This window comes from Chenopodium album, chromosome 1, assembly GCF_948465745.1.
Source record: "Chenopodium album chromosome 1, dcCheAlbu1.1, whole genome shotgun sequence".
NCBI lineage: Eukaryota > Viridiplantae > Streptophyta > Magnoliopsida > Caryophyllales > Amaranthaceae > Chenopodium > Chenopodium album.
Genome location: NC_137834.1, coordinates 26,110,257 through 26,125,212, shown reverse-complemented (window position 1 = coordinate 26,125,212; position 14,956 = coordinate 26,110,257). Strand labels below are relative to the sequence as shown.

Below are 14,956 nucleotides of genomic sequence, written 5' to 3'. Positions count from 1 at the left end.
CACCTTACTCCTTATCAAAAACTCTATAACAAATCCCCTTATCTGACTCATCTTAGGGCTTTTGGCTGTCTTTGTTATGTATCTACTTCTAAAGTAGGAAGAAATAAGTTTGATTCTAGAGCTGATCCTTGTGCTTTCATTGGATATTCACCTACACAAAAGGGGTACAAAGTTTTACATTTAGAAAATAACACAGTTTCTGTCAGCGGGGATGTTCATTTTCATGAACAACATTTTCCTTTTCATATACCTAAAACACAAGGGTCTACACCTTTTCAATTCTTTTTACCTAATCAGAACAATGATCACATTTTTTATGATCCTTTTTTAGATCTTACTAAAGGTTATCCTACTCCAAAACCATCTTTCCATCATCAGATTCCTGTTCTTATTTCTTCTGATAGTTCTTCTTCCTCTCAGACACACAACATTGCTCAAACAGGATCCAATTCCTCTAGCTCATCTTCCATTTTCTCTAAAACTTCAGATTCATCTTCTAATTCTTCTTCTCTTCCATATTCTATTCCTTCCCCTATTTCTTCTTCTAACAGTTCAGTAAAAGTTAGGGATGTTCTTTCTGTTTTGATTCCTGACAACTCAGACACTAGAAAATCTTCTAGACCAAGACAAAATCCTACATGGATGTCTGATTATGATTGCAGAATTTCTACTAGAAATACCAAAAAGGCTCATTTTTCCCATTGGTGTAATCTGGTATGTTATTCTAGCATACCAGAATCTAAAAAGGTCTTAAGAGCCCTATCCTCCACCATAAAAGAACCTAAAACTTACAAAGAAGCCTCCAAACATCCAGATTGGGTTGTTGCAATGAAAAAAGTGATAGAAGCCTTGGAAAAGAATCAAACATGTGAAGTTGTTGATTTGCCAGCTGGAAAGAAACCAATAGGTTGCAAGTGGGTTTTCAAAATTAAGCTTAGAGCAGATGGGACCATTGAATGGTTCAAGGCAAGGCTTTTTGCAAAAGGATACACTCAAAAGTTTGGAATAGATTATGAAGAGACATTCTCTCCTGTTGTGAAGATGTCTACTATAAGATGTGTCATTGCCCTGGCTGCAAGCAAAGGTTGGGATATGTTTCAGCTTGATGTTAACAATGCATTTCTACATGGGGACCTAAATGAAGAAATCTACATGATAATGCCAGAGGGTATGGGAAGCTTAGCTGGAAATGTGTGTAAGCTCAAGATATCTTTGTATGGACTGAAACAGGCTTCAAGACAGTGGTATGCAAGGCTGGTTACAGAATTAAACAAGAAAGGCTTTGTTCAGAGTCACATTGATGCTTCCATGTTTCTGAAAAGGAGTCAAGGAAAGATAACAATTGCAGCAGTGTATGTTGATGATATAATACTGACTGGGGATGATGTTCAAACTATTTCTGATCTTAAGATGCATCTTCATCAAGTATTCAGCATCAAAGACCTTAGTAGACTCAATTACTTCCTGGGAATAGAGGTCAGCTATCTTGATGAAGGGGTAGTGTTGACACAAAACAAGTTTACTCAAGAGTTGTTGTTTGAGTGCAGTTTTCCATTAGACAGAAGTGCTGTGACACCTTTGCCTCAGAACTTGAAGCTTTCTGCAGAGACAGGTGATTTGTTGGCTGATGCTTCTTTATACAGAAGTTTGGTGGGAAAATTAAATTTTCTCACTAATACTAGGCCAGACCTTGCCTATACAGTTCAACACTTGAGTCAGTTCATGCAGTGTCCTAGAACTACTCATTGGGATGCTTTAGAGCATACTCTAAGGTATGTTGCTCATACTGCAGGCCAAGGAATACTGTTAAAGGCCTCAAATGCTTTGACCTTACAAGCATTTAGTGACTCAGATTGGGGAGCATGTCTTGATTCCAGGAAGAGTGTTACAGGCTATGTTCTGCAGCTTGGTTCTTCACCTATCAGTTGGAAGTCAAAGAAACAGCCAACTACTTCAAAATCCTCTTCAGAGTCAGAGTATAGGGCCATGGCATGTGCTGCTGTAGAAGTTGTTTGGATGGTTAGATTACTACAGGAGCTAGGTGTGCTGAATTTGCTTCCTGTCACCTTACATTGTGACAATCAGTCAGCCTTGCACATTGCAAGGAATCTAGTGTTCCATGAAAGAACAAAGCACATAGAGATTGACTGCCATTTTACAAGAGAAAAAGTAGTGGAAGGTCAGTTGACTTATCTTCCTACAAAGTCTCAATTGGCTAATGTTTTTACAAAGATTTTGCCCTCTGCTCAGTTTTCTGATTTGCCGTCCAAGCTAGGACTGTTCAAACCACAGCCTAGCTTGAGGGGGGGGGGGGTGTTGAGAATACTCTAGATCAAGCCCAAACTTATTGTTCAAGTATAGTCCAGGCCACATGATTAAGTCAAGTCAATACAAAGTTTGTTAGTTAGTTATAACAAATTGTTCTTTAATTTCTTTTGGACAATTAGTTGGCTATATATATGCCATTTATTTCTGTACAAAGAAGTTAGTTGTAATAGTTCCTTCTTCTCAAAAATAATAAAATCCTCTCTCGTTCTTTGTCTTCTTCATCTGAGCTTTAAGCATTTTAATGGCAGATCGTTAGTTTTAACATGGTATCAAAGCCCAGGTTGTGGGTCTCTCTAAACTGGGTATTTAATCGCTACTGGATAAGGATTTACCTCGACAGGATGTCCAGCCCCTAAGAGAATTATTGTTCTAAGGACACTCATAAGTGAGGGGGAGTGTTAAAACCCATTGTAGCCCACTTATGAGTATCCCACATTGGAGAAAGAGGAGAGATGGTTTCACTTTATAAGGTAGAGGAGTACCTCCTACTATCGCCAATTGGTTTTAGTATGAAAGCTCCAAAGCCTTGTTTGTGGACCAAACTCTCCTCCTTCTTGTTCGGGTTGCCTAGGCCCATTTCATATTGTTTCAAAAATTTAACACATACATTGTCTCTTCAGAGACATCTGATAAAATTGAAATGATGACACGCACAAATGAGAAATGGTCCAAATTACCCACCACCTTAGTACCTTATTGTCTTGTGATCAGTTGTGATTTTAATTCTCTAAACCTATCTTGTCAATGGTTGGAACTTGGAAGCATTATCTTAATCTGTATTTTAATCTGTTGTGACTAAATTGTTGGATTCTCTGTTATATGTTCAAGAGTACCATAATTAGGCGAATAGGTAATATGAGGCTATTTCTTTTTTTTGGTTATATGAATTACGCTGGAAAAATTGGAATGGTTGTAAAAAAACATGAAGAATGAACAATAGCCTAAGTATGTACTTGTTTTTTGAAAAACGACTACCATATTATTTTTATGATATATAATATGATCGGCTCATTTTTTACGTTATAAAATGGCCACAATTAGTGTTATAATATCAGCAATGTAAATATAATTTTTGAAAATTTTAATCCAACATAAAATAAATATTTTTGAGAAACTATAAATTAAGAATAAAAATTACATTAATGAAACTAAAAATATAATAAATAAAAAAAAATGTTGATAATACTATTTAATGCCATTAATAAAGTAATATAATTAAATATTTAGAAAACAATATGTCAATTATGAACAATATAATCATTAAAACATTATGCTAGTCATATTTCAAACGACTACTATAATATCTGCTTCTTCACTTTCGGACCAACGGACTTGTAGCAAGTCTACATTTCTACTTATAGATGTTTGTCTAATTTTAGACAGTTGAAGCTATTTAGGATCCAAAACATAGAGATTTTTCTCATCTCATGCTCTTGAATGATTTAATATCCTGAACTAAGTATCTATTTGATGTTAGTTAAGGATCGACTTGGGCCATAGTTGATCACCTCTAAGATGGGGATAATAAGGGGGTGAGGATATGAGTAAAAACAAAAGTTATTAGTTATCCCTGTAAAAAATTTTGAGGAGCAGTTATCCCTTTAAAATAATAACCAGGGAGGGGTGGTATAAGGGATGAGGTAATACAAGGGATCAAAAAACTTTTCTACCCTTTATGAAAGGGAAGGAGGAGGAGGGAGAAGGAAAGTTAGTAAAGGGTAATTAAGAAGTTTTCTTATTAATCCCGATCTAATTCCCAACTCATACGGAGTCCCAAATAAGAGATAACATCATTTTTATCCATCTTTATTCCTATCACTTTCTTATCCTTCTTATCCATATCACTCGTAGCAAACGCCCTATAAGTACACAATTTGAAATCATAGAATTACAATGAGTGGGAATGAGAGAATAAGGGAATGGGTGGATTTTGGAGGGAAAAGGGGTTCTTCGAAGTTCATATACCATCCATTGATTTTTATTCCAACGATATTTAACATCTATTTCAAGTAAAGACAATATAGACTAAAGAAAGTCCTTAGTTAAATTGGCTAGAGACGAGCTTTGTGCAAGAGATTGATGAGTCGAGGATTTCCTTGCACAACAAAGCACGAAGCTGGCTTTCAGGGTTTTGTCGAGGAAGTCCCTCCAATGCCAAAGTCAGTACAGTTAATATGAGAGAGTATTAAATGATAAGCAAAATAATTAATTGCTTTAGGCTAATCGTGAATACCTAAAAATGGTGGAATTTGGAATATTTATACCTATATAGGAGTAAATAATGTGGACTCTACTGGACACCTGGTGAGCTCTTATGACATGAAATCCTTACAATGCTTATGAGCTTGGAAACCCTTTAAGAGATTAAGGCCCAAAATGGGAATTCATCTATTAGGCACCCAAATAATGTCCTATAGTTATTATAAGACTCTAGAGGATTCTAACACATTTAATCCACAAGTTTGGCCACTTCAAACTTTAATTATGTATGACAGATTGACAGCAAATGATTAAATGCTGATATTTTAATGTCAATATATACCATCCATCAAAATGAAACTAATAAGGTCTTTGGCGAGGAAGTATTACCCACTATCAGGTATGGGTAATACTACCCAATACCACAATATAATTTATTTTTTTTCTTTTTTTCCATTTCCTCTTCATCTTCTTCCTCCCTTAAATCCTTTACCCACCTCCATGGATAGTTCCCATTGCCGGCCAAACCTCCGCCCATCACACCTTCACCTCCTACAACAAGAAACCCACTCCAACAGCTACTACCTCGCAACTACCTCCGTTAAAAATCAACGGAAATCACCCAAAAAAACATAAACAAAAAACGAGAGACACAAACTTATGGCTCTAGCCATTAAAATCGGTGAGTTTTATGCCGAAAATCGTTGAGTTCTGTCGCAATTGACGATGGTAGCCATTAAAATCAATGAGCTCTATGCTGGAAATCGTTGAGTTCGGTCGAATTTGACGATGGTACCTGTTTGTCGATGCTCAGTTATTACTGATTTATGTACTGTTATTATTAGTTTGTGTACTGTTATTCTTGGGTTGTATACTGTTATTCTTAATTTGTATACTGTTATTGAGCGGAGAGAGACTACATTTTTACAACATGGGTAAGTTTTACGCAATATTACATTTTTGTCCCTGGTATGGGCCCAACGAGCCCATACCTGGTAGTGGTCTATCACTACTCGGTCTTTGGCCTCATTTGATAAATTTTGTGCACCCTCCGTTTTATTACGTTCAAAATCATTACAGTTTAAAGTTGGGGTAAAATTTAAAGTCTTAAACCTTATGGAAATTAAAACACTTTAACAGATTACTTTGGCGGATCTATTTAGGTGCATACTGAGTCACGTGACTTAGTAGTAACAAGAAAAAAATTGATTTTTTAAAAAAAAAATAAAATATCAAATAGACTGCTTATTGTAGAGAGGTCTCTTTGATGTTGCCATTGTCACAAGAACTTTGCATTGCGTCAGTGGTTTACTTTAAAAAAAAAAATTGTTTCATTAAAGAGACCGGTTATACTTAATAACCAATGTCTTAAGTTATCTCATTTTTAATTAATAAGTTATTAATAATTTTTGCTTCTATTTATATCCTATATTTGTGCAACCAATTTTAATATTTTCCCACAAATCTTATCAATTAAATAAAAAATCATAAGGTTAATGTAATAGTTATATAGTACTATTTGTTTGTAACATGTTATTTATAGTAATTTCAACTTGTAAGATTGAATTTTAAGTACTACGGAGTATTTGGTTGTAGTATGGATTTTTGTGTCCTATTTTAGATTGAAATTAATTTGGTGAAATATAATTTATTTATTTTTTTTAAAATATAATTTTTGGATTGAAATTAATTATGAACAAGATTTGGAAAAAAAATTTGTATTTTCACAAGTGATCAATAATTGATAGTGACTCACCATGTCGGAAATCCTGGATCCGCCACTGACGGGTTAGCATCAAGGCACCAACCAACAAGCCACTTTCAACTTCTCTTAAGTTGTTGCATGTAATTATTTGATGGGAGGATTATATAAATTTATATCTAGACAATTTTATTAGCTGGATTTTATAGAATTTAACTTCTCTTAAGTTGCTGCATGTAATTATTTGATAGGAGTATTATATTTATATCTAGACAGTTTTTTAGCTTGAATTTATAGAATTTGGTTCCTTTATCTGTGGTCCCAAGACGACTTCCTTGGTTGCCTTAGCCCAAATACAAATATTTATCTTACCACCTAATTGTGCAAATTGTAAGGTGCACCTGTCACATACTACCTCCGTTTCTTTTTAGTTGACACGTTTTGACTTTAACACTATTCACATTTCTTCCTTTGACCGTATTTGGTGTTTTATACGTAATGAAAAATATAGTCACGTGGGATCTTGTTAGATTCGTCACGTTATATACTTTCAAAATATCAACTTTTCATAATTTTTGCTTATCGATAATTAAATATATTAATAATTGAATAAGTGCATTGGCAAACGTGACTAAAGAAACGTGTCAACTAAAAAGAAACGGAGGAAGTATACTTTTCAAAATTTATTTAAAAAATTTGAATAATTGCAAATTTTGAATATTTAGTAAAAACAATCTAAACATCACGAATTTTCCTCAAAAAAAAAAAATCTAAACATCACGAATTTTGAACATTTAGTAAAAAAAATCCAAACAATCGCAAATTTGAACATTTAGTAATAAATTCTGAATATCCCAAATTTTAGACATTTAGTATTAATTTATGAACGATCACAATGCACGACGTCGATACTTTTGAACATTTAGTTAAAAAAATCTGAATAATTGCAAATTTTTAACATTTTGTAAAAAATATGAATAATCGCAATTTTTGAACATGTAGTATATTAAATACAACACTATATAATAAACAATAATATTTTGAAAGAAGTTTGTCTGATTTGTTGTAATTCAATAATTCTGTAATATAAACTGAACATTTACTCCATATAAAATGAACTTTTTCTTTATAAAATATGAACATATAAAATTGCATGTTTATGTTCAATTTTTGTGACATGTTCGTATTTTTTTTACTAAATGTTCATTTTTTTTTTTTTTTTTTGTAAAGTGTTCAATATTTTTTACTAAATGTTCAAAAGTATAAACGTGGTGCACCTAATAACAATTGACCTGATTGAATACACATTAATATTCCATAGTGTTATATATTTATATACTTCCTCCGTCCCATTTTGATAGTCACTTTTGGTAGAAAATCACGGGTAAACATAAATAAGAAGTACAAAAGTACATTAAAAAGTAAATTTACATTGGGTATGCAAAAAAGTAGAGACTAGAAAGAGAAAGTAATTAAAATACATGGGAATGTAAAATTTTACATGGGAAAGCTAAATTTGTACAAATATTTTTGCAAATAGGAGAGAATTTTGGTAAAAAAAAAATGATATTAATGGTACTTGAAAAAAGCAAATGTGACTAACATTTTGGGTCACCAAAAATGACATAAATAGCTATCAAAAGGGGACGGAGGGAATATATAGTACTATTATTATACACCTAATTAGCCCAAAAGGTTAATTGGATGGAACACCATTGTGTGTGTGTGTATAAATATAAATATATATATATATATATATATATATATATATATATATATATATATATATATACTTCCTCCGTTACACATTATGTGCAACAATTTCCATAAACGGATGTTACACATTATGTGCAACAAAGTAAATATTTCCATTTGTGGTAAAATTTTTTGTGTAAAATGACCAAACTACCCTTACTTAATTTCAGTAAAACACCTTAATGAATAAGATTATATGTTATTAAGATATTAACCTACATTAATTCTTTCATGATTTACCCTTAATCGCAATCTCTCTCCTCCCTCACAATCACATCCACCACCATCATCAGATTCATCACCAAGTTTTCTCTCACCTCAGCTCCCTCTTAGCCATTGCCGCCGCCACCACCTCCACTATTATTCTCACTCTTCTCTCACAGCCACAACCCAGCCCGAAATTCCCCACCCCCTAACCCCGAATCCACCTAAGCACCACCTTACTCCACCCGAAATTCACTAAATTCTCCAACCACCACGAACCTTGTTATTGCTTCCCTTTCTTTCTTTTTTTTTTCCTCTCACAACCACCGCCGATCAAGTTGCCGATCTCCTTATCCCTTGTCAAAGTCGCCATCGAATCCTTTTCCCCTTGTTATAGCCGCCAATTCTCATCTAAATTGAAACCCTAAAAATTGATTTGGGTTTATGATGGCTGTGAAATGGGCGAAGTTGGTTTTGGCTGTGAAATTGGGTTACGGTTGCGGTGTTGTTGCGATTTGGCTGGGGTGAGTTTTGGGTGATTGGGTACAGTGGTTACAGTTGCGGTGTTGGTGTGATTTGGCTGTTGGGGTTTCGGGTCATGGTGGTGATGAGGGAGTGGTTACAGTATAGGGTGGTAGTGGTGGTTTCAAGGAGTGGGTGAATGTGGGTGGTGGTGGATAGATGTTGCTGATGGTGGGTGGTGGGCGTGGTGGATGTTGTTGCTAGTGGGTGGTGTCGGAGAGAGGCATGGCATGTGATGGTGGTGGTTGATTAATTTTCCCCCTTTCTCTCTCCTACCCTTAATCACAAACCCTTCACTTTCTTAATCATCCTATTAAGAAATTTTGTCTTGGAAAATGTGCAACAAGGTTTGTTGCACATAATGTGTAACGGAGGAAGTTTATATATATATATATATATATATATATATATATATATATAAGAATCATAGTTATATAAGAACCAATCTCAACCATAGGATTAGATTGAGATGAATGGTTAATATTAATGGATAGCAAATAATGGCATTATTGTAATTATCAAAATCTTTCAACTTTAATTTTCTCTCTCTTCAAACCCAATCCAACCTCTCTATTTTCTCTTTCCTAATGTTATTGAATTCTCTCTCTTCAATACTAAAATTGCTCCAAATCAACTAGAAATCAACGATTCTCTTCAAAATTTCTGCTTAATTTAGAGATTGTTGTTCATAAACTTGCATATAACACAAGTTGCATCAAACAACTTTTTGAAAAAATTTCACAAAAATAAAACCTTAGATTTCGCAAAATTGATTCAAAGTGAAATACAAACTGACATTGGCAAAGAACAACAAAATGCTACGAATATAAGCCACGAAATGCAAAGGTAAGTGATAATCTACTAATTTCGACGAATTTTAAGTACATTTTTTTTGGCCTATTTTAGGTTGATTTTTTTGATATTCTTTAGTATTCAAATTGTTGCAACAGGTTTGATTTTGTTTATTTTATTCAATTTTGGTGTTAATTTTGTTGGTTGACATAATCATGCAAGTTATTATGTATTTTTTTCTTTTGCGATTTTCTTACAAATTTTCAGCAATTTTATTCAGACTTTTCATTGAATTTTATCAGTTTTGTCTAAAATTGATCACTTATTTAATTAACATTTTTGTATTTGCTCTTTATAATAAAATCATGTTTATCTTTTGTAGACATAAGGCTCCATTTAATTTGAAGAGCATCTTAATGAAATTATGTTGTTTTGTTAGAGCTAAATGCTAACGTGTTATGCTTTGAATCTTTGATAATGTCAAAAGTTAACATTAGAACATATGTTAAGAACAAAGGTTTAAAATATAGAGAAAAACATTAGAACATAGGAACAAAAATTAGAACATATGCAAAAAAATTTAGAACATAGGTTTAGAATATAGAAAAATATAATTTTAGAACATACAAAGAAATTTACACATAAGTGTAGAACATAAAAAGAAAAATTAGAACATATATAGGCATAAAATATTAACAACAAAGAATAATTAAATTTTAGAACATAGGGAAAAAAATTTAGAACATAGGTAGAATAAATTTAGAACATAGGAAAACAAAATTAGAACATATAGATTTAGAACATAGGAAAAAAAATTTAGAACATAGACAGTGAAAATTTAGAACATAAGTAAAAAAATTTAGAACATAGAATTAAAAAAAAAAATTAAACATAGTAAAAAATTTAGAACATAGGCGGTGAAAATTTAGAACATAAAAAAAAAAAAAAAAAAAAAAAAAAAAAAAAAAAAAAAAAAGTTAGAACATAGGTAGAAGAATTTAAGAACATAAAAAAAAATTTAGAACATAGGAAGTGAAAATTTAGAACATAGGCAAAAGAATTTTAAACATAAGTAAAAGAGTATTTAGAACATAGGAAAAAAAAAACTTTAGAACATAGGTAGAAAAAATTTAGAACATAGGAAAAAAAACTTTAAAACATAAGTAGACTAAATTTAGAACATATGATAAATGAATTAGAACATAAGTGGACTAAATTTAGAACCGAGGAAAAAAAATTAGAACATAAAAAAAAAGAATTTTCTGTAATATGTTCTTTATTTAGCATTCATATTTGCTATACACTACGGAGTAGGAAATTTGATTATGGACTTGCAATAAAAAGTAACAGATAAATAGAGGAAAACATGAAGGATTTTTTATTAATAAGATTACAACGGCTACAATGAGGAAATATCATAGCTACTATTCTTGAGGACTACTACAACTACGTACTACTACACTACTATTAACTTCTCCAACAACATGAATCTAGTGTTACATTGCTAATCCTTTATATATCAAGCTTTATAAATGACACTTTTTTTCCAATTTGAACTTAGATAGTCGCTTCTTATCATAGTTTTCGGCTTATTTTTTGTTTTCATTATGTTACTTGAAATGCAATTTTTTGCTAATATAAAAAAAAAAAAAAAAAAAAGTAAATTATATTAGAGCATAAGAAAAAAGTTAGAACATAAGCAGAAAATTTTAGAACATAAGGAAAAAAAATTAGAACATAAGTTGAAAAAAACTTAGAACCACATAAGAAAAAAAAATAAGAACATGGGAAAAGTTTTAAAACATAAGTAGAAAAATTTGGAACATAGGAAAAAAAAATTTAGAACTTAAGAAAAGGTTTAGAACATAGTAAAAATAATTTAGAATATAAAAGAAAATTTAGAACACAAGTTTAGACAGAGGGTGAAAATTTTAGAACATATATTTAGAACATAGATGAAAATTTTAGAACATAGGAACAAATTTAGAACATGGATAAAAAAATGTCGAACATGAAAAAAAAGTTAGAACATAGTCAAAAAGTTTAGAACATAAGGTGAAAATATTTAGAACATAGGGTGAAAAAATTTAGAACATAGGAAAAATATTTAGAACACAGAGTGAAAAAATTTAGTACATAGGAAAAATGTTTAGAACATAGGGTGAAAATTTTTAAAACATAGGGAAAAAGTTTAGAACATAGGGTGAAAAAATTTAGTATATAGGAGAAAAGTTTAGAACATAAGGTGAAAAAATTTAGAACATAGGAAAAAGGTTTAGAACATACATAGATAGAAATCTTTTTTAACTTAAAGTGAAAAAATTGAGATTATAGATAGAAAAAAATTTAGAACATAAATTTTCAAAATATACAGAAAATTCATTAGCTACCCAATTCGTCTTTGTGGCAATACCTTTTGATTAACTTGTAGCCAACAATGGTGGATTTGCTAAAGCCTAATACTACTAGAAACTGTTGATTTCAGGACCTAATTGGAAACAAGATATTGCTGAATTTTTTTTTCAGAGCATTCGCAGGTATGTTGTTAAATTAAAGGAGCATTAAGATATCATAGTGTAGTCTGGTAAACTAGTTGAGTTAAACAGTATATTGGATTCCAATGAATGATTATTATGGTTTACTTTTGATCATCTTTAATTAACTTGTGTTTTAATTTGATGTAATTATAAGCTTTTTTTTTTTTTTTTTTTTTTTAAGTCATGTTCATTTGCTTGCTTAACCGTGTACATGTGTACTACATATTTGCTAACTTGTCTTGCTCTCAAACTCACAACTGTATGGATAATCAACATCCTGAGTACATAGTACCCCCTAATTTCTAGTTTGGCATGTCCAGACCCATTGCGTCCGAGCTACTATTTGGACTAATTCCGGGTCTTGGAGGTAACCCATACTCATAAATACATTTGTTTTACAAGCTAATTGCATACTCCTGCAATTATTTTATAAATACATTTTCAACATCTATATATATAGGGACACGTCTTCCCAGGCTTATTGGTAATAAAGGCAATTGAATTGATATTAGTAAGTCTTTTTTACTCTAAAAACATATAAAATGTCATGCGTGCAAATTAACATATTTGTATACCTTTATCAACTCTTTTAAGTTATCAAAACCAATAGCATCTGAGGAAGGAGTGGAGCTTGGCCTTGTTGATGCTGTTGTGCCTCCTCAAGATTTGTTAAAGGTATCGCGAATGTGGGCTTTGGACATTGCAGAGGGCTGCAAACCTTTGGTACGCTGCCTCCACATGACTAACAAGCTTGGTCCCCTCTCTGAAGTTCGCGAAATATTGATGGATGCGAGACAAAAGGCCACACAACATACTGCTAGGAATATGCCTCAGTACCAAGCCTTCCTAGATGTTATTGAGGAGGGTATTATACATGGAGGTTACACTGGGATCTTAAAGGTATTTGGACTTGATTATTTCTATGATTTCAATTGATTATACAATAAAAAACATGACTTGAAATCGTTTTTCTATTGTAGGAAGAAAAAGTTTCAAAGAACTACTTTTATCCGAAACTTCCAAAGGTTTACTTTATCAACATTGATCTCATGATGAGAAATAAATCAGCTATCTCTACAAGTTAATAAAAATGAATATAAATTTAATAAAACAAACTATAAGCTAAACCTATTAGCTCAAATGGTAGAGCACTATGCGTATGCATAGAGGTGTAGGTTCGATTCCTACATAGGTTATCTCTAAAAGTAAATATAAAATACTCTAAAGTCATTCAAAATATCTCAAAAGTAAATTAAAATAACCTAAAAGTAAATCAACTTAGCTTAAAGGTGTATTAAAAATTAATTGGCTTTGGATATATTTTGTCATCATCAAACCTGAAAACTTCAAAAAAAAAAAAAAAAAAAAAAAAAAAAAAAAAAAAAAAAAAAATTATCACAATACCAAGATTGAATAGAGAACCAGGTTATGCTCTATTATTTCTTTCTCCAACTTAAAGTAAACATGAAACACTTTAAAGTTATTCAAAATGTCACTTTAAAGTTAAACACTTTAATATATTTCTTTCTACCAATTAAGCTAGTAGATTAGTGTTATTAACATGTTTATGTAGTACCAATTCTAACAAAGAAAACAAGTCATGCAAAGTAATTCAACATAATAAATAGAGCTACTATATAAAGCATTCATAGTAAAGAAAATTTACTTAAAGGTAACTTAAAATATCTTAAAAGTAAATAAACTGATCTATTAAAGTAGGCTAGTATATATTAAACATTCGAAGCAAAGGAAAGTAAATAAAAAAATGTTAAAAGTAAATAAAATTATCGTAGAAGTATATATATATATATATATGAAGATCGAAAACGCAAACCGCAGCCTTTTTGGTTATGAGATGGAGTACAAAAGACTTGAAGAAAACGCAAACCGCAGCCTTTTTGGCGTGGGCTATTTGGTCTGAACGCAACTATTTTGTCTTCGAGGGCAAAATCACCCCTAACACAATACTACTGGAACGTGTTAAGAGGTTGGTTGAAGAATATGGAGCATATGCTAAGAAGATTTATGGCACTACAAGGCCTATTCCCAGGCGAAGCCCTTCAAGATGGATGCCACCAACTGATCCGATTATCAAGCTCAATGCAGATGCTTGTTTGGAGACAGAGGGGTGGGTGGGGATGGGTGTGGTTGCTCGCAATCATGTGGGAGAAGTCCTATTTTCAGCAACCAGGAGAGTGCGTGCGTGGTGGCCACCAGAGATAGCAGAAGCAAAGGCACTTCTTATGGCAGTGAAGCTCGCACGAAGATATGGACTGCAGGATGTTGTGCTTGAATCTGATTGTGAAGTATTGATTAAACGTCTCTCGAATGTTGCAGTTTTCTTCTCGGATTTGGATGGTGTGATTGAGGACATTTTATCTCTAAGTTGTAATTTTAATTCTTTTACTTGGTCTCATGTCAAAAGGGGGGGCAATTGGGTAGCTCATCATCTTGCCAAGATGATTCCTTTTGGAGTAGAACAAGTGTGGATTAGTCATTGTCCTTCAGATGTAACACCATATGTACTCTCAGACAATTTGTCTCTTGATTAATGAATTGCTCGATGAGTTTCCCTCAAAAAAAAAAAAAAAAATATATATATACTTGGAATTTTTCAGCAGCTAGCCATGGTAGGACAACAGAGGAGTTGAAGGCACCAAAACTTGGCTCAAGAAAAATTTAATAGAGCATATGAGATGTAGAACTAAATACATCCAGAAAGATATAGCAACACATCATCACACCCCTCGCCCCACTTGCAGCCAGCCTCAAGTACCTTGCAACCCACCACATATATGCCCAATTCAACTGCCTAACCCACTCAACAACAACAACCAACAACACATTGTTACGTTGCTTCCATTATCAGCCGACGTGTTTGGTTATGATCATCAAGGGGTGTTACAGATACCTTGCC

At 32.4% G+C, this 14,956-nt stretch overlaps 1 protein-coding gene across 1 annotated transcript; it reads left to right on the top strand.

The window, feature by feature from the left end:
* Positions 1–13,889: 13,889 nt before the first annotated feature.
* Positions 13,890–14,591, top strand: LOC145630172 (uncharacterized). Its single transcript, XM_081682424.1, has one exon. It carries the CDS (start codon positions 13,890–13,892, stop codon positions 14,589–14,591), a length of 702 nt encoding a protein of 233 aa, XP_081538550.1.
* Positions 14,592–14,956: the final 365 nt, after the last annotated feature.

Bases quoted from the DNA above. Each gene is read 5' to 3' on its own strand.
- LOC145630172 (XM_081682424.1), top strand. From the start codon at position 13,890: ATGAGATGGAGTACAAAAGACTTGAAGAAAACGCAAACCGCAGCCTTT.